At 51.5% G+C, this 26,457-nt stretch overlaps 2 protein-coding genes across 4 annotated transcripts in view; one reads left to right on the top strand and one right to left on the bottom strand.

Moving 5' to 3' along the window:
• G3BP1 (G3BP stress granule assembly factor 1) overlaps positions 1–2,197 on the bottom strand; it is a 36,606-nt gene extending 34,409 nt beyond the window's left edge. The window contains exon 1 of one of the 3 annotated variants that reach the window (XM_073355292.2): positions 2,084–2,197. The gene's annotated coding sequence lies outside the window, so the exon portion shown is untranslated. Of the gene's footprint in view, positions 1–1,828; positions 1,976–2,083 lie in introns of those variants that run through there. The other 2 variants (XM_073355294.2, XM_073355293.2) reach the window with 2 other exon arrangements.
• Positions 2,198–8,640: 6,443 nt separating this feature from the next.
• On the top strand, positions 8,641–16,555 carry ATOX1 (antioxidant 1 copper chaperone). Its single transcript, XM_073355295.2, has 4 exons — positions 8,641–8,822; positions 10,850–10,925; positions 14,127–14,302; positions 16,299–16,555. Exons 1-3 carry the CDS (start codon positions 8,817–8,819, stop codon positions 14,249–14,251), a joined length of 207 nt encoding a protein of 68 aa, XP_073211396.1. The 5' UTR covers positions 8,641–8,816; the 3' UTR covers positions 14,252–14,302; positions 16,299–16,555.
• Positions 16,556–26,457: the final 9,902 nt, after the last annotated feature.

A 26,457-nucleotide genomic window follows, 5' to 3' on the forward strand; every position in this document is an offset into this window, starting at 1 on the left:
TTGTAGTCTACTCTCATCTTCCCTGAAATCCTATTTGAGAACCTGGCATGTTTTCTTAACCTCTTTTGCCCATGAATAAGTGAAAGTGACTGATTTAGCGAATAGAAGTTGCTATTTTCTAGAGAAGAAAGTAAGCCTCAGTAGCTGAAACATGGTTGATAAGATGCGCATAATGGCCTAACATACACTCCAAATGATTTTATTTATACCAGCTGGAGGTTACTGTTCAGGACTTGATTGCCTCTCTACATTTCCTAAAGCTGTCATTAGTTTGTGAAAGGATAGGCCTGACAAAAATAGCAGACTGGAAACATAGCTGTTTGGTGCAAACACTCCTCACATCTAAATAGGAAGATGCCACTTCCTTCACATGGAATACATTATAGATACAAAAAGAAAAGGAGGACTTGTGGCACCTTAGAGACTAACAAATTTATTTGAGCATAAGCTTTCATGAGCTACAGCTCACGTCATCGGATACAGACTAACACATCTGCTTCTCTGAAACCTGTCATTACAGACACAATGCTTAATGCGGACGTCTCACCACACAGATAACATCCATGTACCAATAATTCCAAGTACAATCTTGCAAACTAACTCTATGGAAGGCATCCAAAGCGATGAACAGTAATACAGGTAGGGCTTTCACAATCAAGTAGGTCTGGGGCCTCGCAAGTGACTGGGAGCTCTTCAGACACACTGTTCTATACACAGTTCTGCATTTAATCCCAGCTCCACCATTGTCTTGCTGCGTGACCTTGGATAAATCATTTAATGCCACAGAGAGGAGAATGTTACCCCATCTGCAAAAGAGGGGTGAAACTTACCCTCTTTTGTACAATGCAGATTTACAGGTGACTAAGGCTACATAAATGCTAAGCATTATCGTCTCAGGTGGATATTTTTCCATGCCACCTTAACCCAGGAAGAAACTCTGCAGCCTAGCTACTACATGGGGGCATTTTACATAGTTGATGGAACACACAGGCAATGTAAAGTACAGAACAAAGCTTGCAGCTTTGTATCTAGCCTCACACAATGAAATTTCCTTCTCTCCCGTTTCTATCCCTCCTCGGAACTGCCCCCCCTCCCTTTAAATGTTTGCCTTCAGCGAGAACACTATCCTCCACGATCCCAACAACGTTCACTTGTTTCTATAGCGTCACTCCTTTCCGTGGGGCTAGAGGAAGGTTCTTCCTCACCGGATACCAAACATACAAGGGCTTTCAAATCAGAGGAACCGTTTCGTAAAACGGTTTCGCTGTTCTAGCCCAAACTGCTCGAGGTTCGCTATCCCCACGTCCAGCACAGGCAGCCCCCGTCTCTAACGCGTGTGCATGGGGCCCGCTGAGCCTTGCGGGTCAGGAACCTGCGGGAGCCCCGGGCCACCCCACCGTCCCCCCGCCAGTGACTTACAGCCCCAGGCCATCCCCCCTTCCCACAGACCCCCGCCCCTTCCCGGTGACTTACAGCCCCGAGCCGCCACCCCCCTCCGGCCCCTCCTTCCCGGTGACTTACAGCCCCGAGCCGCCACCCCCCCCCCGGCCCCTCCTTCCCGGTGACTTACAGCCCCGAGCCGCCACCCCCCCCCCGGCCCCTCCTTCCCGGTGACTTACAGCCCCGAGCCGCCACCCCCCCCCCCGGCCCCTCCTAGCCCCGAGCCGCCACCCCCCCCCCCCCCGGCCCCTCCTTCCCGGTGACTTACAGCCCCGAGCCGCCACCCCCCCGTTGCCACAGACACACCCCCGACCCCCCCCCAGCGACTTGCAGCCCCGAGCCGCCCCCCCTTCCCACAGACACACCCCCGCCCCCCCCCGCGACTTACAGCTCCCCCTCGGGGGCACCTTGCCAGGCCTGGGGGGGAGAGAACAGCAGCTTCCCCTCCCCATTTGTTGCCCGCCCAGCCGAGAGGCCCCGAGCCCCACGGCTCAGCCTGGCCCGGGCGAGCCCGGCCCGCGCGTCTGTGACGCTGGGAGGCGGCGCAACCGTCCCGGGAGGAACGTGACGCCGTTCGAAGCCGCCCCGCTCCCGGCAGCCCGAAGGGGAGGCCGAGGCCGCGGCCGGCCCCGTCCCGCGTTACCTGCGGACGGAGCGGGACTGGAGCAGGAGGCAGGCCGGCCAGGAAATAGAAAGACCTCACGCAACGGCGTGCTCACCCGCCGGCTACATATATCCGGCGCGCAGCCTAACCCCGCCGCAACCCGCCAGCCAATCGCTGAGCGCCGCCCTTCCCTACTCGGGCGCCGTTTGGCCAGTGCTGCGAAAAAGGGGCGGTGCTTATGGAGTGGCAGCCAACCCACCCTATCCCACTGCCTTGAGGCAGGCGGACGTTAAAGTGAGCGACGTAAGTACCAGCCAACAGACGTTGTCGTTTCAGCCACAGAGGTGGGACAAAGCTCAACTGACTCCCCCGCTGGCCAATGAGGCCACGTACCTCTCGCTATTAGATGAGAGTTGGAGGAGGTGGGGACTAAGTCTTAGTAGTGTGGTTGCGTCGTCCAGCGGCGCCCTTGAAATCTAGCAAGGTAAACCCCGTTTTCGGTCGGGGCGGCACTCACTCCGGCAGTGAGCGCGATAACCAATTAGGGAGCATGGCTGGGCGTGACTGACAGGCCGGAGATTAGAGCCACTTAAAGGGAAACGCACCACTAACAAAGGGGCTGCCCTTCCCCAGCCGGGTAGACAGCGCCCCCCCTGCTGGAGGCAAGGGCCGCCTGCTTCCCATCTTGTCCCGGGCTGCTGCAAGCCCACTGAGCCCACCAGGGCTCTCCCGGCCTGCAGCACCAGGCCCAGGCCCCCCCCCAGCCTCCTGGGCCCCGGCCGCAGCCCATAGAATCATAGACTATCAGGGTTGGAAGGGACCTCAGGAGGTATCTAGTCCAACCCCCTGCTCAAAGCAGGACCCATCCCCAACTAAATCATCCCAGCCAGGGCTTTGTCAAGCCTGACCTTAAAAACCTCAAAGGAAGGAGATTCTACCACCTCCCTAGGTAACGCATTCCAGTAACACATTCACCCTCCTAGTGAAAAAGTTTTTCCTAATATTCACCCTAAACCTCCCCCACTGCAACTTGAGACCATTACTCCTCGTTCTGTCATCTGCTACCATTGAGAACAGTCTAGAGCCATCCTCTTTGGGACCCCCTTTCAGGTAGTTGAAATCACCTATCAAATCCCCCTTCACTCTTCTCTTCTGCAGACTAAACAATCCCAGTTCCCTCAGCCTCTCCTCATAAGTCATGTGTTCCAGACCCCTAATCATTTTTGTTGCCCTTCGCTGGACTCTCTCCAATTTTTCCACATCCTTCTTGTAGTGCGGGGCCCAAAACTGGACACAGTACTCCAGATGAGGCCTCACCAATGTCAAATAGAGGGGAACGATCACATCCCTCCATCTGCTGGCAATGCCCCAACTTATACAGCCCAAAATGCCTCAAGGCATTTGGCAACAAGGGCACACTGTTGACTCATATCCAGCTTCTTGTCCACTGTAACCCCTGGATCCTTTTCTGCAGAACTACTGCCGAGCCATTTGGTCCCTAGTCTGTAGCGGTGCATGGGATTCTTCCGTCCTAAGTGCAGGACTCTGCACTTGTCCTTGTTGAACCTCATCGGATTTCTTTTGGCCCAATCCTCCAATTTGTCTAGGTCCTTCTGTATCCTATCCCTACCCTCCAGCGTATCTACCTCTCCTCTCAGTTTAGTGTCATCTGCAAACTTGCTGAGGGTGCAATCCACACCATCTTCCAGATCATTTATGAAGATATTGAACAAAACCGGCCCAAGGACCGACCCTTGGAGCACTCCACTTGATACCAGCTGCCAACTAGACATGGAGCCATTGATCACTACCTGTTGAGCCCGACAATCTAGCCAACTTTCTATCCACCTTATAGTCCATTCATCCAGCCCATACTTCTTTAATTTGCTGGCAAGAATACTGTGGGAGACCGTGTCAAAAGCTTTGCTAAAGTCAAGGAACAACACATCCACCGCTTTCCCCTCATCCACAGAGCCAGTTATCTCGTCATAGAAAGCAATTAGATTAGTCAGGCATGACTTGCCCTTGGTGAATCCAGAGCCAGAGCCTGCTCGTCCCGACCCCAGTTCCTCTGGCTCCTGCCCCCTTGGCTCCGTGGGGGCCTCTACAGAGCCAGGGATCCTCCTAGAACCCAGCACAGCCCAGTCACCAGCCGAACCCGCTGCGGCCGGCCCCCTGCACGACCCAGTCACCCACCGAACCCGTTGCATCCAGCCTCCGGACCCCTACGTGGCCCAGTCACCCGCTGGGCCCCGGCCTTGCTCAGCCTCCAAATCCAGCACGGCTCAGTCACCCGCTGAACCTGCCTACCTCAGCCTCCGGAACCCTGCACGGCCAGCCTCCCGCTGGGCCCAGGCCTTGCCTGGTCTCCATTCCACAGTGTGGCCCACACCACTGTTGCCACCTGTCTTCATCTAGGCATGTGTGCTGCACTGATCATCATGGTGTATCAGTGCTTTTCCCCACCATTCCAGTCTCCCTGGAAGACTCCTGATGCTGCTCCACTTTGTGCAAAGCACTAAACCGTCTCCATTCCCATTTATTTCCCTGGGGCTGCCACAATGTGTAATGCAGTATCAAGGTTCAGCAGTGCCATCATTACTGAAGCCTTGGGGCTGATACTGCATCCTCTAAATGGTTCTGACCCAGGGCTCCCTGAGTTTACAGCCCTGCCAGCTTGTGAGGCAGGAGTGCGTGATCTTCACTGCTCCCTTAACCCATTGGGAAAGTGAAGGACCTGCTCTTAAGAATTTTCAGCATAGGAATATAATCAAATCCATTCCAATTACACACAAAACTCCATCCTGGGAATTTCCCAGCAAACGTCCCAAGTGACAAGTCCACTTGGATATCAGATCAGTAAAGATCACCCGCGATGCACAGCGAGAAAAGCACAGACTGGAGATCTGTGCCCACCTCAAACGGAGTTGAGTGCAGGAGCACCTGGAAGAGAAGACAAATAGCCTAGTTCACCTGTTTGTACATTAGCATTCTTCTTTCACAGTCTCTTACCAAAATAAACAGAGAAATCCATCCACCTAAAACTTGCTCTTAGAGTTTTGATAAGAAACAAGTCATCAAAATGAGCCTGGGGTTCATTTTTTTGCACTGCCTTTTCACCTCTCTACACTAAAGATATCACTCTCCAAGTGGAAAGAGATGCCCAGGTACTGATCCATCACATAAAATCCAAGTCACATTGCCTTTAGTCACCTAAAAGGGTTAAAGAGCCCCATAAGGTAACAGCAGCTTTCATACCACATCCCCGCTTTAACAAAGTAAAAGCCGTCAGTGCTTGAGGTCAGTTTCCTAAAGCATGTGTTTGTTTTTGCTGTATCTCAGCAAGTCTGTGTGGAGGTGGTGGCCAGGAGGCGGACAATTGCTTGGACCGAATTGACTCTTCTTCCAAAGGGCCAAAATTTCCCTTCACCTGCATCTTGTGCAAACCCAGCTAAATCAGTGGTGGTGTGGAAGCGAGGGTAACGTCTGACCCTATAGCAGGGACTTAATGCCTCTTGTTCCCCTAGCGGGCAGTCTTTTAAGAAGCCATTGTGTAAACCTCCTCCCCCCTTCTCTTGTACAGAGATTTACAGCTGGCATTATGCCATCCCCAACATTAATATCCCCCCTCCCTTTTTTTCTTTTTGCTATTTATATCCTGAACCACATTGCAAGCTGCCAGCTCATAAATCAGTAGCAAGGCCCTTGCAGAGTTTAATACAAGCCAAGGGACGGACAGCCGTGTAAAATAACCCCTCTCCCAGCCCCACAGTTGGGACACTTGTGATACAGATTGAGAGAGGCACAAGGCACAGTGCAGCAGCGTGGTCTCTCGGATAACCGCTCTTCTTATAAAAAGGATCACATCAGCACCTACTTTTACAGCAGTGAAACAAGATGACATTTTCATGTGCAGTGAAATGGATCCACCCTGACCCCTGTGCTACTGGGCCTCAAGGCTGGTATCATCTTCCACCCTGCCTCCCTTGATGCGGGCCCATGTCCAGCTAATTCAGGGAGAGTGAACGTCATGACTCGCAACTGGAACCTGCTGTTAAGTTTGATTCAAAGAATGACTGCTTTAAGAAGCAATTTAGCTTGCTCTGGCCAAGGGCCTGCAGGAGATGCTCCCCATTCAGATTATTTATCCAACTGAAGCTTGGTGCTCTTGCCAGGCATACAGTGGTCAGTTGCTGTCTGTAACTCCCTCCTACACAGTGCACTTCCTGTCTTGTCCCACACAACTCTGCCAGCGCACTTCATTCCTGACCTGCAGCAGGCCTGCTATTCCAGTCCTCAGCTCCCCATGCACGACTCAGACATTTCTTCTAATCCGACCTGCCGCATCCCTTTCTATTCCAGTCCTGGGCTCCTCAGGCAGCTCTACCAATGCATCTCAATCCTGATCTGTCACACTTTCTACATCGATTATCTACACCACTGCCCATGCCTCTCAGTCCCACCGTGCATCACCTCCTTTACATCACACCCTACTCTCAGATTTACAAAGCAGATTTCTTCCACTCCATTTCTTCCAAAGATTAGTTTAGTGCAGTGCTTTGGGATGGGGGCCAAAACCAGGAATCACCACCTCACTAGCCAGCGCTTGGGAGATACTTGCAATTCCAGAGGGGCTAGGAGATAGTGTTCCCAGGTGGATTTTTATCTGTCATTTCACCTGACCTATTCTAGAGCAGAAAAACCAGAGCATCTATCAGGCTTTCACTCAATGCTCTACCCCATGCTGGAGGGTTCTCCTGCTCCTATACACTTCAATAACCTCTTACAACTCATAGGCTGAAGGGTGGTTTCCTGATGCACCCAAGCCAAGCCAGCTCCCTCCAGCCCATTAGGCATCTAATCCTCACTGTTATCTCCCCACCAGTGGGACCTTCCCCCAGCCACCAGCACCCTTTTTATTCCAGTGCTGAGGACTATCGCTCCAGGGTGCATGTGGCTCTGTGCTAAGGATGGTGGAATTCCCCAACAGCTGTTAAGTATCCACCATTGATTCAGAACTTTCCCAATTGTTTCACCAACTTCTTTCTTTTACACTCCCGCCCATATCCACAACCCCCTTTTAAATCTGCAGCCGGTATTTCTATTGCTTTCTCACATACAAATTCTTATGGAGCAGTTTGTCCAGCTGGGAGAAAATATCCTTTCCCCAAACCCAATCAGATTCTCAGTATCGGCACAGTTGACATCAGCTTTAATCCATTTCCTAATTAGGAGTGAAAACTCTTTCATTATTTAAAAAAAAAAATTCACCCTTCATCCTAAATTGTCCAAACCCTGATTTACTGTCCCAGTCACAGCTCTGTAGAAAAGGGAGGAGAAATGGAAGTGGGTGGGGTGACATTTGGGTCTCATTTACACTAAAGAAATTTACCAGGGTTCCCCCCTAACCTTAGGTATAGTGTAGACATACCCTTAGGGCACACTAAGGAAACATTGGGTCCTCCACAAAAGTGCTCCAAATAGTGCACATGCGTCATGCCAAATATAGCTTGGATTACATTTGCTTTCAGCAGGCCTAAATGCAGGGCAGCTCACTCTAAACCAATTTGATCCCAGAACTCCAGTCCTCCCACAATTACCTTTTCTCTCTCAGGAGCAAATAACTTCTGATCTCCGTCCTTGCCCTGAACTTTTTGATTTGTCCTCCCTGTTCAGTTAACCTCCACGTAGGGTTTCTGGCTACTGCCCTCTGGTGTCGTGGTGGCATTGCAAAGTCTCCCAGAATCCACTGCTTCTGGAGCTGCAGAGGAACAGGGACTGTGGGATAGATACGCAGAAGTCACCGCAACTTGGCTTGGCAGAGTCTGGCCTGTGAGGCTTGCACCCAGTACTCCTGGCAAGTCCATGCTTTGCATGGATGCACATTAGCAATTATTGGGCCCCCTTAGGGTGATGGGAACACAGTGACATGCCTGTGAAGGGCCTTCCCCAAGACTCTCAGCTGTCCCAAACCAAAAAGTAACAATCACTTAAACATAAATGAATAACAGCATCTCCCTTTAAGTGAATCTGGACAACTACAGGGCTCCAAAGCTCAGGGGCTCTCCATTTTCTTTATGGCCTGCCTGGGTTACTCTTCCTCTGGGTTATTCTTCCTCTGGGTTACAAGTCCCCCTTCTGTGCTCAGCCCCGGAAGCTATGGGTCTGTTATAGCCCCCCGTAGGGTGGCTCTGGAGCTCTGCCAGCCCATGCTGTCAGCTCTGGAGGTTCCCCAGTTCAATCCCCAGGCCGGCAGCCAAGAAGGCAGGAGCTCTCACCTTTCCCTGCCCCGGTGCCCACAGCTTAAAATGCTGGGGGAGGAGGGGATGCTCCTGAGACACCCCCTACAAGTCTGGGGTTAAGTAGGGATGGCTGAGTGTCACTGGGCTCCTGTGCAGGGGGCTCAGCCTGCCTGTGGGGTTACGGGGGGGGGGGGGAACTGGAGAAAGCGCCACGGGGGATTATATTCATCCTACAAGGCGGGGGGCGTGGAGGGGAGGCAAACCCTCTCCCGGCAGAGCGGGGAAGCCAGGCAGGGCTGGGGCCGGCTGCAGGAGCGGGTCTGGGACGCGCCTCCGCCCAGGGAGCCGGCCGCGCACCGCGCCCTCCCGCGGCACGGAGCGGGGCGCGCAGGGGCTGGGCGAGCAGCCTGCCCCCGGCAGGCGGAGGCGGAGGCGGCGGCGCTGGGCAGGGCACGTACCGGCGCCCTAGTGCCTCAGTCCGCGCGGAGCCGGGAGAGGAGCAGCGGCACCGGCCGCCCTGCGCCGCTGCCATGCCGGTGGGTGCTGCGGCCGCGCTCGCTGCGCCTGGCCCGGGGCTGCTGGGGCACGGACCCCGGCGGGGCCAGCGGCCCCTCGCCCGACTCGGGCTCACGCCTCTGCGAATCGGGCCCTTTCCTGCCTTGAGCCCCGCTGGGTGGGGAGGGGCCTGATCCGAATTCGCCCCGAAGCCTGCCGAATTCCGAATTCGGCCCGCTAGAGAGCGGGGGTGGGGGGGTTGGTCCGGATATAAGGTTCAGAGGCGGATCCAGGCGCCCCCCAAACCTGGGTGGGGGGCCGTGGGTCAGCGGTTCGGGCTCAGCCCCTCTCTGAGCTCACGCCGGTGAATGCTGCGCCCCGCAGGGACCAGGGAGAACCGCTTCGTTGTAGGCCGGGCTTTTGCCTGAAAGCCAGATCACTTGTTACTAGTAGCTACAGTGGGGCACGCTCGGGCCTGCTGGGGCTAGGGGGCCTATGGGGGAGAGTCATCAGCGCAGGTTAATGGCACCTGGTTTTCTGACTTGGGGGGGGGGGGATCCTGACCCTCACGCCTGGGATAAGCCAAACATCTGCAAAACTAGCTCGTTCTCCTCCTCCAGATCAACCCTTAAAATTCTCTTTTGCTGTAGAGGCTGCAAAAGGCTTGACGGCCAGGCTGCTGGTGTATTGAGCCCACTGCTTGTCATCGCGCTGAGCAGTGTTCTCAACGGGTCCTTCTGCTCCCCGCTCTGTCTGTAGCGTGTGTTCTCTGTTTGTCTTGCACTTAGACTGTAAGTTCCTCGGGGCAGGGGCTGGGTTTGTGCAACGCCTGGCCCAATGGAGGGCTTGGTCCATCACGCCCCTTATTTATACCTCTTGCAGCCATCCAGTTGTTTGTACCCAGTTGAACAGAAGGGGTGGGGCCTTATCCACTAATTCTAGGGGGGGAGGGTTGGGGATTTTCCAGAGTTTTTCATTTGGGAAAATTCTCCCAAAATCAGACTAACCTTAATGAATTTTTAAAATGTCAATGAGAACCAAAATTGTTGTTGTCTTTCTGGATGAAAACTTTCCCTTGGAGCCTTGGGAACTCAGACACAGTGGGAGTGAGACATAAACTGGCTACGGGCTTGTCTGTACTTAAAACGCTACAGCAACACAGCTGCAACACTTCAGTGTAGACACGACCTATGCTGACAGGAGGGGTTCGCTGTCAGCTTAGCTAATCCACCTCTCCGGGAGGCAGCAGCTAGGTTGGCGGAAGAAATCTTCTGTTGACCTAGTGCTGTCTACACAGGAACGTAGATCAGCATAACTATATTGCTCAGGGGTGTGTGGATTTTTCACACCCCTAAATGATGTAACTCAGTCAACCTAATTTTTTAGGATCAACAAGCCCATGGCCTTGAAGCAGCAGTAAAATGAAGCTGATTGGTTTTTTTTATCTGAATAGTGAACATACAGCGTTAGTGCGAAAAAAGAAATTTAGGATTCTTTTGGTTGTAATAACTGAATATGTTAATTAATAACACAGGTAAATACATTTTATGTTACTGATAGAGTTTCTTTTAGTAGCAGCTAGGATCATAATTAAAAATATGTGATTTTTTCTAACAATGTGCCAGTCATGTCCCTTTAATCATGTTTTAAAAGTACAGTAGTATTGTTTGTATTGCAGTGGCATGTCTAGGAGCCCCAGTTAGGGATAAGGATCCTATTACACTAGGCCAGAGTAAGAAAAAGAAAGCCCCTGCCTCAGAGAGCTAAGAGTCTAAGACAACACAGTAGGTGAATACAGACAGGTTGTGGAGCACAAGGAAACAATGAGATAAAGTAACTAGATAAGCTGGAGTTTGCAGAAAGCTTGGTTTTATGCTAGAGGACGTTTGCAGTGTTTGGATTACGATCAGTGTCTGGTAGGATTGGGGTGAGAGCATATTTTGTATGCGACATCATGAGGGTTTCAAATCCAGGTCTCCAGAGGGCCTGGGTCAGTGTATTGGGATAATTGCTGACAAAGCAAGAAGGGCTCCTGGTTGTCTCCAATCCGTTCTCTTCCTTATTTCAGAAGCATGAGTTTTCTGTTGACATGACCTGCGAAGGGTGCTCCAATGCGGTCACCCGCGTTCTCAACAAGCTGGGAGGTGAGTGGCACTGCTCTGAGCCAGGTGTAGAATTGCACAGGGATCAGCAAACAGCTTTCACGGATGTGGGAGTTTCCATACTAGCCTTAAGGGACCAACGGCTCCTATGGCAGTGAAATGGAAACTGTAGTCCAAGTGCCCCACTCCTACGGGCCCCCGCCTCAAGCTATGTGTCCTGGCAAAGTCACCCATCGCTGGGGGTAGTTCTCAATCCCCACGGGTGAGGGAAGGCCTCGTTATTCTGACTCCTCCTTTGGTAAGAGACCGTGCAACCCCCCCAGGAGAGGAGTATTGCTTTGGACTGACCAGCCGTGGCATTTGCGTGGGAGGCTCTGGCATGCCAGACAACGCCCTCCACAAACAGGGAGCTGCTCTGTTGGCAGGTGGCATAGCCAGCATAAGCCCCTGCCAAGGCAAAGTGTGGATTGTCTGACCTGGATGAAGAGCCATGAAATCCTGGCCCTGCTGAACCCCAGGGGAGTTTTGCCATTGACTTGAATAGAGCCAGGATTTCACCCTGTATGTTATAAATGATTTCCCTAAAGAACTGGGTCCTCACTTACAGCCTTCACCTGCTCCCCTCTCTGCAAAACCGGCTCCCGCTTTTGTTCCTAGCATTCGGTTTGCTCTTCGCCATGTGGCACCATTTCAGGACTGGTTCCAGGGAATATTCAGGCTACTCTTGCTGCTACCTGAACACCTTCAGGCTGGCACCTCTGGCCCAGTTGGGGCCCTTCTGTCACTGACCGGTTGCATTCCTGGCAACAGACAAGAGTCTGCCAGGTGATCTTCTCCTGAGAGAAACTTGCCTGGGCAAAGCAGCATTTCCGGGCAGCCAGGAGAAGGGGTGTGAAGCAGTGGCATTAATGCGGTACCTGTGAGAGACAGCGAGGGGCAGAGCCCCTGCAGGGGGTTTGTGCAGCTCCTCTCTGGGCAGCCTTGGCAAAGATGCGGGCGACGTTTAAAACACGAACTGCCCGTTCCTTTTTAAAATCCACCCTGCCCCACCCCTTCTGGCTATTTCACAGCCAGATCCTTCTTCCTTTGTAGTCTGATGGGGCCTCTCAAGCCCATTCTTGGGGCACTTGCCTGCCCAGGCCTGGGGAAAGACTCCTGGCAGAGGGAAGCAGAAAGGACTTTGGCCGGCTTAGCATGGTGTTGCCCAACCACGCTCGCAGAGGAGCGATTGGGGGCTGGAGGGTTGCCTGTTCCAAACTCGGTCTTGCCCTCCCCCTGCAGATGAGCTGGGAGTCAAGCCGCTCCTTGAAAGCCAGCCACCCACCCTGTTCCTGTGGGAGCCGCTGCTGCAGCTGATTAGTCAGTAACGAATTATTGATCTGCAGTGGCAAGATGTCTAATTGGAATCTGTGACCTTTGATGAGGTGGGGGGAGGGAAGTTGCTCGGAGCTCTCTTGTGACTACAGGAAGTTGCAGTCAGCAGACTGCAGCCGTTTCTATTCTCCTTTCAGTGCCTCCTCCCAAACCCACTGACATCCCTGTCTTTCCACGGACTCCGCTGGGCTTTGGACCAGGCCCCGAGAGCAGAAGGAGCAGGGGCCTGATGCCCCTGGTGCATCTAGCATACTCCTGCCTCTGCACTGCTGCCGTAGGGATGGCTGTCGTGATTCCCCTGAGGGATATTGCCAGCGTCAGAACAGCGGCCCTGCCAAGCACAGGGAATCAATCACTGCCGTGGCTATGGAGAAACAGGATGACCTTCCCAGCCACTGATCAAGCAGCCTGCGCTTTTCCATCCAGGTGCTTTTACCAGCTCTTCCAAACGATAAACCCCATGCCCCATCTGTATTACAAAGGAGTGGAGTCAGCCTGGGGTGGGTAAGTTGGCAGCTGCCTTCCCTACGCAGTAGAGGAGCGACTCCTCATGGAAAGCCCAGCTTTGTTCAGCTTGGTTGAGAGTGGGCCAGCCCAAGCTTCGGCTGACGAGCTAAGACCACCAGGGAAACGCCCGGCACGCCAGTGGGCCTGCTGGAGCTGAACTTTTATTTAGTACAGACTTCAAAAATAAAATCACATATTGACGCTGATGTCCGCTGAGCTGTATTTACCAAGAGAGCCGCGCTGGAGTTCCCGGACAGCTAGATGGCCGCTCCCGAGCAACATGACAGGCGGAACAATAACTGACAGGGCAAAGAAACCTCAGAGCGCTCTGAATGAATGCGAATGCACCCAGCGCCGGTGGCTCATGCCAGTTCTGGTTTCTCATGGATGCCTCTCCCTCCCTCACCCTGTGTGGCCCTGCTGCCTCAGGAAGAGACCAGGGAAATGCCATTTCCGAGCAGGATGGCAGTGCTAGAACTAGATCAGTCCAGCCCTGCTACTTAGCCTCTCGTTGGAGCCACGGACAGTGCTTCCCTTGGAAGGGAAGGGCCAGGCAGGAGGCGGGAGGCGAGCTCTGGAGCGGATAGGTCACTGCAATGTTTTTGCCTGGTGGTGGTAATATGCTGACATGCCAGCTGGAGGCGCACAAAACCTGTGTCACCAGAATATCCTTTGACTGCCCGCTCTGTGTGATGTACTCCATGTATCCTGGGGGTAGTTTTTCTAGTTAACAGTGTGCCTTGAGCATCTGTTTTCAGACCCCAGCAGACAGAGAGGGACTTTGCTCTGGGGGGGCCGCTGGAAACGAAATTCCTGTCTCTCAGCTCAATCCTGCATCCCTGCACCCTTCGCCCGCTTCTCAGCACTTTCCTCGCCAGTCGCACGTTTAAGGATTGTCCCTTTAAACCAAGGGGGCGAGGACTTCTGGTGGTTGGAGGCCTGGGCAGAGAAGGAGCCCCACAAAGCACTCTGAGACCTGTGGAGGAAAGGTGCTGAAGAAATGCAGTAGAGGGGTATTTGTGCCCTCTCCTGATGTTGCAGTGAAGTCAAAAGGCTGAGTTAGCAGCATGAGAAGCTGCATGGCTGGGGGCTGTACCTGTGGGGCAGGACTGAGATGTCCGAGCAGGAGCAGTGGTTGGGTGATGTCTGAGTTTGCATCAGAGCAAGGATGGGCACACACTACCTAAGTCTTGTTTATGTTTTCAGACTGCTCACCTGGTTCTTAATGGGATACTCAGTGCATCAGCTCTAACCCATCCATGAGGGAGGGGGCAGAGTCAGGGGGCGGTGGCCATGGCGGGTCCTCTGGTTGGAGGCTGCAGGGTTCTTCTCACACGCGGGGTATCCTTTCACCTCCCCCAGGTGTCCAGTTTGAGATCGACCTGCCCAACAAGAAGGTGTGCATCAATTCGGAGCACAGCGTCGACACCTTGCTGGCCACACTGAAGAAAACCGGGAAGAGTGCCTCCTACCTGGGGGAGAAATAACCCCTGAGCCGATGGGTCTGAGGGTCAGGCTTTCTCCACACCCCAAAGAAGGTCAGTCTGCTGCCAAAGGGCTCTCCTTACACAGCTAGTGGATGCAAGACGCTGAGGAGAAACCCTGAGCTCACCCGCTCTGCCCAAGGTCCCACAGGAAGTGATGCTGGGTCAGGGCAGCCCCCACAGTGCAGTGGCAGCAGGGTTTGGGCACGTTCCAGGGTGAAGAGCTGGGCAGCAGGCTGAGCTGTGATGCCAACAAGGTGGGTCTTGGGGAGTCACTGCCAGTGTCGAGATTGGAAGGTGTGGCCTGTGCTCAGTTGTGGCACGGGAGCAAAAACCACCGTAACATCCCACTCCCCTGCCCTCCTTGCCACAGGGCAGCGGCACTAAGAACTCCCCTGAGCCAAAGGCACCAGCCCCTGGCCCCATCCGGGATGGGATCTCTATCTGAGGAGGAAGCATTACCAGCCAGCACAGCCAGAAGCCTATAGACTGACCCCTCTGAATGCTGAGTGGACACGCCCGCAGCAGTGCGCGTGTAGGGCCGGGCTGAGGGAAGTTAAAGAGCGGTTGCTGTTTCCTGGGGGAAGCTTGCACAGACTTTACATTTGGAAACCTGTCGGCTTCCCTCCGCCAGCTTGCAAATGTGAGCTTGGCACTACCAGTTGCCCCACTGTGGTCGCATCACCGTTTGCTTCTTCAGCAGCCACGTGTGATCGTTCAAAGGGCAAGCTTGCGGGGGGTTGCGTGTCCCTGGACTCTGCTCCAGCAGGGTGTCAGGGGAGCAGAGAGTGGCTCCTTCCCTTTCTCACCCCGAGATGACCAAACTGTGTGTGTGCAGGGGGAGAGATGAGGCTGAGAGGGGCTCTCTCCTCCTCCTGATGTCTAATACTAGGGCAGAAGGGACATGGCCCCTCATTCTGAGTGACACCCTTCTCCATGCCAGCATGTGAGATGTGACAGGGGAACAAAGCCCTGGCTGGGATGATTTAGTTGGGGATTGGTCCTGCTTTGAGCAGGGGGTTGGACTAGATGACCTCCTGAGGTCCCTTCCAACCCTGATATTCTATGATTCTATGACTCAGTCTCCCTCTCACACTGTTATTTTATAGCTTCTCCCTACCCGAGCTCTGATTGGCTAAGTCCTCAAATTCTTAATATTTATGACTCCGCCCAGTCACTATTTTCTAACATACTAAATGTACAACTAATAAGAATTGGAAAATATTTACTTATATAATTGCTTAAATAAATGTACATAATTATAGCATACCCTCCTAGGTAACAAAAAGATGGACCAAATCTATTGTAAAGGCTCTGTTTAGTTGTAAATCAACATGTGTTAGTGGTTATATCAACCAATGAGAATGCACCTGAAGGACAAATGGAAAAGTTGATCAAACTTGATTATTTAAATTGAGGCTTTCCAGTTGGTGATTTAAATCGATCCACCCTGGAGGACTCTTTGCTTACGGTTAAATTTTCAGGATTGCTGAGCACTGACCCATCCTACTGCAGTCAGTGGGAGCTGCATGTGCCCTTTGCCTCTGAAAATCTGGCCCTTATCTTTGGTATAGCACTCTGACAATTGAAAGCACTGGGTAGAGAGTGGACTTGGATCACGTACGTTATATTTGTTGCTGTTTAAATGGGCACCGGCTCCTTGAAAATCACTCTTAGAAAATCCTTTGTCTACCCTGGTTACAACGAACCTCTTAGATAAGTGTAGCTGGAGGATTAGAGGACCCTAAATGTTTTCCTCTATTTTCAGGTAGTTTGCTTTACATCTGACACCGTGCTTTTCATACAGCCCGTTACTTCCTGCATATATTACACACAGCAAGAAGGGAGAGGATTTTTTTCTTTAAATTGAGGGTACTAGTTGTGAAACCACATGCACTGGCTGGGGAGTCCTGGGGGAAGTTAATACCTGGAACTCTTTAATTCCTATTTTGAAATTGACTAAATGTCAACTTGCTGAGTTTCCTTTAGGATTTAACCAGCAGGGGGCACCCCAGTATAATTCCCCTCCTCACTGTCCTTGTTTTTGCAGGAACGCTAACATGATCGCTTCAGTGAGAAGATGGCCTGTATACACATCTGCTGACACCCTCTCTCATTTGACCCCGGTTACCCTGACAGCTGTTGGAAAGAAGAAGGCTGGGAGGAGGAAGGACCCTCGGAGGGAAAGGACCATGATCTACTTGAACCATAGTTTGTAAAACTCCCCTCTTGAAATGGAGAGTTCAGGTGCGCTCTCCCTCTCTGGCCTTGCAGTAAACGAAGGAGCCGCTTCTATTTTCAAATACATGTTTCTGGTGCCTGGTGTTTTCTTCAGCCGGGGGAGGTGGCTGATGCATAGGTAGGGCTCTTAGAAACAGGAGATTGCTTGTTACTTAGGAGAGGATCTCCAGGCTGTTTGTTCTCCAGGGAACTTGCACTGAGCCCTGTGTGCTGGCTACAGAGTCGGCTTGAGATAATGTCTCTGGAGAGCCGAGTTCAAATGCTGATTAAGTGATAAGTGACATGAGTTGGTGCCTCAATGGACCTTGATTATAGTCAGACTTTGCAGCGGGGCCTCAAAATGTGAGAGAAGCACAAGATTTGCTGAGTGGATCCTTTGGACAGTGGAATCAGTCCCTTCCTTTGAACAGTATCATTTTCCCCCTATCCCAAGGGAACAATTATATTACAGTAGCACATAGTGATCCCAGCTGAGATCAGGACCCGGTGCTGAACATATATGTGCTTAGAGACAGACCCCATACTCCAGGTAACACCGCAAGTCAGTGGGTGAGACTGGAACAGAACCCAGGTCTCCTGGTTGCTAGTCCAGTGTCCCATTTACTAGCCCACATTGCTTCTTAACCCACAATAGTGTCCCCCTGCTGTTTAATTGAGATTTCCTTTGTGATTCCTGTTCCAGCACCACCTGTCTGTCCCCTCCCCGCATCTGCTACCTCCCAGCTGCATTTATTATCATTGGCCATTAGCACCTCCCTTGTGCACCATCTTTCAGCCACTGTGGCTGAGTTCCTGACATCCGAACCCATTAGAAAGTCACCAGTGCCTATGATAGATCATGGATGGTGTGTCAATGGCTGGTCCTGTAGCACATTGTGCCATTTTATTCATCTCCATGAGTCTTCCTGGGGCAAAGGGCATTTCTTTTAGTACAGCTTCTCTGTGAGCATCACTGAATTAACCCTTCTTATAGCTCTGACCAGCAACAGAACCTCTAGTTAAGGCTGAGCCCTAGTTTCCAGTCGAAGAGCCCCTTTTCAGAGGCTGATGGCATTTGCCAAGAAATTCCTCTTGGCCCGACATTTTTTCCAGTCATTTCCAGCCAAAAGCTAATTCTGAGTAAAATCAGTTCTGCTGCTTTTGAGTTCTATGAACTTTGGTGCTGGGGAGTGAGTATAGTAGACTGCCATGTGTTCTGATATTTAAAACAAATGAAAGGAAGTATTTCTTCACACAGTGCACAGTCAACCTGTGGAACTCTTTGCCAGAGGATGTTGTGAAGGCCAAGACTATAACTGGGTTTAAAAAAAAAAAACTAGATAAGTTCATGGAGGATAGGCTATTAGCCAGGATGGGCAGGGAGGGTGTCCCTAGCCTCTGTTTGCCAGAAGCTGGGAATGGGCGACAGGGGATGGATCACTTGATGATCACCTGTTCTGTTCATTCCCTCTGGGGCACCTGGCATTGGTCACTATTGGAAGGCAGGATACTGGGCTAGATGGACTTTTGGTCTGACCCAGTATGGCCATTCTTATGTTCTTATTTTTGGCTCTGGCAATTCTCTGAAGCTGGAAACATCAAACTTGGCTTGTTTTACAGCCTTCCTCAAGGAAGGAAAATCAACTCAAGTTTGAAGGCAATCCATTTAGAATTTTAAGTCATGGACATTTTTGTTCATGCATATTTGTGTCCGTTGAGTTGTGACCACGCCAAGTTTAGAGAGGTTTAGAACACTGGCTTTTCTCTAACGCACGTTAGCTCAGATCCAAGATATTCCACAGCTGTGGCTAAACTGCTATAAGCCCTCAGTTAAGGAGCATGTCTCTGATATGGATGCCCAATTTTTCCTCTTAAAAAACCATGGGAACTAAATGCTGAAAACTAATATTAATGCAACATTAAAGTTATGATATAAAGCACCTACATGTCAGGAGAGCTAAAGGGCTAGATCCCTGCCCCGTTCCTCCTGCTTTGTGCCGCTCCAGCAGCCAGAGCCCAGCTGATCTGCCTTGCTGAGGATTTCCCCCAGTGCAGGAGAATCTCTAGGTGGCTTAGTGCTGGCACGGCTGCCTGTGCACCACCCTTCTCCCAGCCCACAATGAGGGGCAACTTCCCCAGGGGAAGTGGGCACAGCCAGATGACTCCTGCACTTGGCAATCGCTGCGTTGGTCTGACTTCCTTGGGGCTGGGGTAGCCTGTGTAATTTAGAGCCGTCCCAGTATTGGGGAAATGCAGAGATGAGTTAAAGCCACTTTTGCCATCCTAACTTCCACCACCAGCTCTGCTGCCAAGGGTATGTCTACACAGCAAAAAACAAACAAACAGAAAAAACCCACCCAGATGGCGGTGAGTCTCAGTGATGTACCCTGAGTGTCTAGCCAACTGTTCCACCCAGAATGTTACCTTGGCTGCATGACACACATCTTGTATTTTTATTTACTAAAAAAAACACCCTCCTCTTTCCTCCTCAATTGCGTCCCCCCCCTCCCCCCGCTACAAAAAGGATGAGGACAAATTGGAGAGAGTCCAGCGGAGGGCAACAAAAATTATTAGGGGGCTGGAGCACATGACTTATGAGGAGAGGCTGAGGGAACTGGGATTGTTTAGTCTTCAGAAGAGAAGAGTGAGGGGGGATTTGATAGCTGCTTTCAACTACCTGAAGGGGGGTTCCAAAGAGGATGGATCTAGACTGTTCTCAATGGTGGCAGATGACAGAACAAGGAGCAATGGTCTCAAGTTGCAGTGGGGGAGGTCTAGGTTGGATATTAGGAAACACTATTTCACTAGGAGGGTGGTGAAGCACTGGAATGGGTTACTTAGGGAGGTGGTGGAATCTCCATCCTTTGAGGCTTTTAAGGCCCGGCTTCACAAAGCCCTGGCTGGGATGATTGGGTTGGGGTTGGTCCTGCTTTGAGCAGGAGGTTGGACTAGATGACCTCCTGAGGTCTCTTCCAACCCTAATCTTCTAATTCCATAATTGATTCTATGATCAAATACGAACACTGCTAGTATTTATGGAATCTTTCCTAAGAACTACACAGGATGTGCACTGGAGCCATGTTAACTGAGTGGGTGAAACCTAGCCTTCTGGAATTTCCTGCCCGTTACGCACCCAGTTTCTTCACCTCACCGTTGGGTTTACGTTAACTAGCTTTATTTATTGACTCGATGTTCTTTGCTTTGGATTTCCTTCCTGCCTAGGTATGGCAGACGTAGCTGGGCATTCATTTTGCAGCCAGTCATAATGGACATGCGTTGGCTATTTCTCTTATGAGGGGGCGGGGAAGTCTGGCGTTAGCTTGGCAAGAAGGTGAAGGGAACAGTGTGGCACGGAGGCACAGCTACCAGCTCTGTCTCGGTGGTAGTTAAGTGGAAACAGCAGTCTTTAAGGAGCTAGCCCTCCCTGCCAAACCAGCAGGTGCTGCGGCCTTGCTGCTTTTGGAGAGGAAAGTCACGGGCGTTCCCATTATAAATCAGAGAATTTTCTCTCATGTCTTTGCTCCTGGCCACAGAATCCACTCCCCAGCTCTTCCTTTGTTTTCCTCTCCCCTTGGTGGTTCCCAGAGATGCTGGCACCCTCGCTCCCATCAACGTCCGTGTGGATGGAGGCGTCTAACTTTGCCCTAAGCTCTTGCCCACCATGAGAAGGGCCATGCACCTATGGGTCCCGTCTACAGTACCGACGGCACAGCAGTGGATCTCAAAAAGCACAAGGCACAGCAAGGGCTTGACTGTGCCATGGCACTGGTGGCGTGGTGCCCCATGCCAGTGGGGCAGTGGGCAGGTTCAGTGCTGCCCAGAGCTCACCTGAGGCAGTTTCTGTGAACCCTGATGTGCCACTGTGGCTGGTAGCTTGGTACAGCATCCTCACTCGCTCCCATGTGCCTAGCCTCCACCCACGGAGAGATGGGCAGCCCCTTGGGAGCTCTCCTTGGGCCCCCATTTGCAGACGTACACGGAAGCCAGGTGCAGAGCACCTCCAGTTAACTGGAAATGAAGTGGGAGCCTCCCCCTGTGGATAAAACAGGTTCAGAGGGACGAGGGGCTGGGTGAGTGGTGGCTGAGCACAGCATGGCTGTGACATGTGTCAGACCGAGTATTGGCCTGTCTTACAGAGCACTCTGGGGTGCCCTGCATACAAAGGGCTCTCTGACTACCCAGCTTTCTGCAGCACTTCACAATCCCCCCAGATGCCATTAACATCTGCCCCTTAGGCCTGCCTCTCATTTGCTAAAAACACAGGCAAGGGGAAGCCGGTTTATTCCTTAAACGCCAGTAGGCTTGTTTGGGGCAGGAGATAAGGCCTGGACTGGGGTTAAGCTGCTGTGTGTGTGTGAAGCTGGGAACAACTCCTTGACTCCCCCAGACGGTGCAGACTTCTCGCTATCGGTCCAGCGTCGGCTGGGAGCGGCGGGTGCATGACGGACTCAGCATTGGTGCCTGCATGCAGTTAACATAAAATTCACTGTAGTGAACCGATGTCCCGGGGCTGATGCCCATCCCCGGCCCCTATCTGCTTTGGAGTTTGATAAATGCCACTGGATGTGTCTAGTAGCAGGCGACGGTTATCCTCGGACCCTGCTCTCTTCCCCCTGCTATTATCTCGTAAGGAGAACAAAACCCTGTCATTACGGCCTCTATAACTTTCCTGCTGCGCTCAGCCTGGTGGCTTCCAGCAGCAGCCTCTGTGCCAGTGGAGATGCCGGTAACAGCAGCTTGCTATGGAGACAAACCCTCCCAGCCCTTTGGTGGGTGGAATTGCATTGCACAGCGACGTGCTTTTCTGTGTTAAACTTAGCTGGCACCGGAGGTTGGCGTCTTCTCGTGCCTGGGTAGGCGCAGAGCGGGCAGAGGCAGTACATTCTCCCCAGGGCTGTCACCCCTCCTACACCACTGGAGGGCCCAAGAGAGAGGAGTGGGGTGTTTGTGCCCATCGAGAACAGACTCTGCCAATGGTGGTGTGTGCTCCTGGCTGGTTGGAACTGGACAGGCATCCGTTGCTCACTTCCCATGCACTTCAGATCCTGCCAGGCCCTGGGTCTTTCCCTGGCCCCGCGTGTAGCCTGCGCCAAGGGGCTGTGTGACGAGCAAGTCAGGCAAGGCGTAACCTGTTCTTTGCCTAGCTGTGGCTGAGAGGGGGCATGGGGCTGCACAGCCCCCACTCTCACAGTCCCTTCGCTGCAATATGTGCCCTTCGCCGGTGGAGGAGCAAAGGGATAGATCCTCCCACTGCTTGCTCGCTGCCTCCCTCTCCTCCTGCCTCCAGGGAGCAGAACTTGGAGGGCTCGTTGTTCCATAACCCCTTCTGCCCCAGAGGGGGCATGCTGCCCAGCAGGCCTTCCCCCCAGCACAGAGCGGCTCGTACCAGGTGGCCGTTAACTCACGCTGCAGCATGGTGGCATTCCGAGCATGTTCATGTAAAATCCCCAAAGAATTCAGCAGGATTAATGTTTATGTGAGAGCAGAGCAAGAAGCGCAAGCCTGGTTCGCTGCATACCTCTACCCCGAGCAGAGCCTTGGCCCTGCAGGACAATGGGACGGCTCCCAGGGTCCCACAACCTTGCAAGCTTATCAAAGGGACAGAGCATTTCATCCAGTCCTCACAACAACCACAAGGACACCCTCTTCCTCGCCGCCTTGCGTTCTTTCTGATAAGATAATAAGCCTTTGTGGGAACTTAGTTTTCTCGCTGTCTCAGTTACCAGCAAACCACTGTATTTTATAACCCACTACTCTAGGGATTCCCGGGATTGCTCATCCAATACCTGTCCTTCCCCAAAAGTGTAGTCTAAAGATACACTATGATCATCCTGGCGTCAGCGGGTGGATAACCTTTTACCTTTCAGTCTTAAAACAAGAATTTGTTTTTGTTTGATGGAAATGTGTGCGGGGCTCAGTCGTGCATTGGCAAAAGCCAGCCTCACTGGCTATTCTGTAACCGTTTAAGGAACACTGGGATTTTCCACTCTTTGTAATTAACAAGCGACATTGTGGGTCTGGTGTAGGGCAAGGAGCAGTTAGATCATGTGGAACAGGCAGGAAATGAGAGAGTTTCCAAAATAACATTGCCCTCTGTGTAAAGCAAAGGAAGGAGACACACAGACAAATGGTCCTTCTGATAGGTCTGGAAGTGAAAACATGGGGCAAACTGTAAACTCTTAATGATCTTGTTGAAAGAGGAGCAATGGTTTGGCTTATGGGAATCTCAGGCTTTCTTCCTTTGGTAACAATCCAACTGGCACGTGGTGTGAAAGGCAATGAGTGTCAGCCTTTTACAATGCGGGATTCATTAAACTGAGACGGGATTTTCTGGCATTTGCCTATTAAAATTTCACTTTTAAATTTATGCTATAAAACAACATGCTCAGTGTGACACACAGGCAGGCTCACACCTTCCAGTTTGTCCTCACAGCTCCGCCCCCCTAGTGCTGCTCTGGAGCAACCATGGTGGGTGATGCTCAACATGCAGGCAAACACGCAAACCCCCCCACCTCCCCACTTTGCTTCAGCATTGCCATGTATAGCAGTACTCTGGCAAGTTGCCTCTGGAACTGGAGCAGTGTTCAGCCAGGACAGATGTGCAGTCAGAGGCACGTGTTTCCCTCTGCTGGCTATTGTCATAATTTATAAACACCAGTCCAGGTTGCTCTACAAAACATGACAAAACACACGTCCATGTTCCCTCGGTGGAAGATCCAGGTGGAGGGGTTCAAACAGGGAAACTGGCTGGAAAACTTTTGGCTGCCTCTCTGACCTGAACCTGAACTTCACAGCCTTCAGGTTCGCCCATTCCTACAAGGGGGAACCCAGGGCTTAAGAGAAGGAGGAGTACAAAGAGCCAATCCAAGGACAGGACCAGGCTCAGAATATTCTCTACCTGCCATCAAACAAATAAAAGGAAGTATTTCTTCACACAAGGCACAGTCAACCTGTGGAACTCCTTGCCAGAGGATGTTGTGAAGGCCAAGACTATAACAGCGTTCAAAAAAGAACTAGACAAATTCATGGAGGATTGGTCCATCAATGGCTGTTAGCCAGGATGGGGCAGAAATGGTGTCCCTAGCCTCTGTTTGCCAGAAATTAGGAATGAGCGACAGGGGATGGATCACTTGATGATTCCCTGTTCTGTTCATTCCCTCTGGGACACCTGGCACTGGTCAGTGTCAGAAGACAGGATACTGGGCTAGATGGACCTTTGGTCTGACCCAGTAGGGCAATTCTTATGTTCTTATGTCCTTATCATGCTGACCTGGTCAGTTATCTCTCTGCACCTGATGCTCACACGAATCCCAGATGAGATTGCCGGCATACCAAGATGCCCATGCCAATGCACTGTCTTCTGACCGTTCCAGGCAGCTTTCTGTGCTATGAATGGTAGCACAAGAGGGGAACAAGGACACAACTTCGCAAACATCTCTTACAGGCCCACCCCCAAACAGATGCTAAAATCAGTAAAAGAACATCTATTAAACAAGCTTAATTAATGGTGTCAGAATATGGAAACACACACACCAGTGAAGCCAGTGTGCAAATATTTTATTTCAGAGTGACTCTATAAAAGGCTTAGGAAAGGTGGTCAGGGCCAAGTTAAAAATAAAGAGCAGAAATCACGTCTCCCAGCCGCTGTGGAATGTAGAAGCACCGTGAAGAGCTGTTGTTTTGCTTCTCTTTTCTCTGGCAATTTGGCCTGGTCTAGCTCAGGGCTTGGCTTCGGATTCCCACTGTGGAAACTGAAGCTATTCAACCATTTTGCTGAGAGCAGATGGGGAGGGAAAGCAAACAAAGTCAAAATGAGATGCAGAAATGTAGCTCTTGTGGCGGGATACGTTTGTAAAAGCCCCGTACTTCTTTGGTCCTTGGTCTGACAGAGAATGAATCTGACTCCACAGGTGCTGATTAGCGTGGCTGCTTTCACGGCCAGGCAGCTGCCGCAGGAAGTGGCATGTCGGGTGGCAGTGGATAGCAGCTTGGGAGACGTCTCTCATGAATGATCAATAGAAATGAATGGCACGAAAGCCTTGGGTGCTCTGCCAAGCATCCCGCTCTTCCTGACTCACAGAGGTGGTTCAGTTCTCTGGGAGGCTTCACAGGATATAAGGAACGTGCTGAGCTTTTGCTGCTGTGCTAGGAAGGAAGTTCGCCACTGCAACCAATACAATACATAGACGGACTATCTATCTAGCTATGTTTCAGGGCACAAGACAGTCTCTAATGTAACTTAGGAAGAAACTTTCTCTATGGATAGCCTGTTCCATAGCTACCTACAGCAGGGTTTCTTGCACCTTTATAGCTGCCTGAATGCGTCCGATGAAGTGAGCTGTAGCTCACAAAAGCTCATGCTCAAATAAATTTGTTAGTCTCTAAGGTGCCACAAGTCCTCCTTTTCTTTTTTCTTGGAGACAGGACGCTGGACTCAATGGATCGCGAGTCTGAGCCCATCTGGCAATTCCTATGTTACCATCTATATGCATACACATTGCACTCATTACTGTAGCACTTTCCGGTGTGTGTGGAAGATGCTTTAGAACAATCTCTGACACTACGGATAAGTAGGGCTACATTTTGCCCTTCCTTCCACCCAGGCAATCCTAATAGTAGTCAGTGGAGCTGCGGTGGGTAGCTAAGAGCAAAGTTTAGCCAACGGTAAGTGGAATGTTGCAACGCAATGCTTAAAACAAAACCATCCAGCTTCCCTGCTGTTATAAAATTCCCGGGGCAATACAATCTCTTCCATACAATCTCCGAGTTCGAGATCCAGTCACATATTTTAAACAGATAGAGAGTTGACAAATGCATGGAAAATACAGCTTGTTCCCCTGCAGAAGAAGAGAGGAAGAGGAATCTATTGCATCCGACATTATGCCCTCCCTATTAGATCCCAGGGCTAAATTCCCTGCTCAGCTGCTCTTGTACGGCTCTTACTGAAGTCCCATTTAGCCATCCACAGGCCTCTTAGGGCAGAGTTCGGCCCATAAAGCCTGTTGTCAACATCATGCAGGCTGGGATTAGGTGCACAATGCCCAGTAATCAAAACAGGAGTCGCTTGTTTAATCCATCACGTACGACACTAACAAAGCGTGCAGCTATTGTCAGAATCATTCCGTTGATTTGGTCAGAAATGTGTTAAAAAACCTGGGCGACCTGACTGCAGCCTTAACACAGACAGTGACTAGTGCAGAGCAGAGGATAACAGCACAGATTGCTCGGGATTGGGCTGTGCGGAGCGGCTCTGAGAGCCTTGAAAATGACAGGAACCAAGTGAGATGTAAATTTCAACCTCCCTAAGTGAAAAGAGGTCTTTGTTATCAAGGTTCTCCATACAGATAGCTTGGAGACACTGTACAGTATGTTATTGTTACGGCTAAGATGATTGGTGCCTCAAGATAATAGCCAGAAATAAATAAATATGCCCTGCTTTTAGATATGGCCGTGTTGCATTGTTTTCCCTTTACATATTTTGCATGAATAAAGGGTATGAGATAATATTAATAGACTTTTCCAAACCATAGAGTTTGGGAGATATCAGCACCTGCATGCAGAGCAAATGGCTGAAGCCAAACCTAGCCAAAAGAGACGTGGGGCAAAATTGCTAGAAAACTTGCCACCAATCCAAGATCACCCTCCGCTGAGGGCATCTGGCCTTTGATCATCAGAATGGTCCATGGCCCTGGGGTCCTTCAGGACCCATCATTGCTAGTGGTTACTCAAATAGCTACCCATGGCTGCTAAAAAGACCTTCTTCACCCTAGGGCTGGTCAGGAGGCTACAGATACAGACGTGCCCACAGGGATCCTGGCATCCGGGATCTCCAGGCTTCTATGTGGCAGTAGGTTACTTTTCGGATACTGACAAAAGCGCTGATTGGTTCAGAATGTGATAGCCCATCTAGTAAATGATACACACCACTCAGAGCTCTTCACCCTGGCACTCAGCTCACTGCACGGAACAGGGAGTCAAATTCAAGGTCA

This window comes from Lepidochelys kempii, chromosome 8 (genome assembly GCF_965140285.1).
Source record: "Lepidochelys kempii isolate rLepKem1 chromosome 8, rLepKem1.hap1, whole genome shotgun sequence".
Taxonomy (NCBI): domain Eukaryota; kingdom Metazoa; phylum Chordata; order Testudines; family Cheloniidae; genus Lepidochelys; species Lepidochelys kempii.

Excerpts from the sequence above, each read along its gene's own strand:
- ATOX1 (XM_073355295.2), top strand. Across the intron at positions 10,926-14,126 it reads CGTTCTCAACAAGCTGGGAG|GTGTCCAGTTTGAGATCGAC; the intron begins GTGAGTGGCACT and ends CACCTCCCCCAG.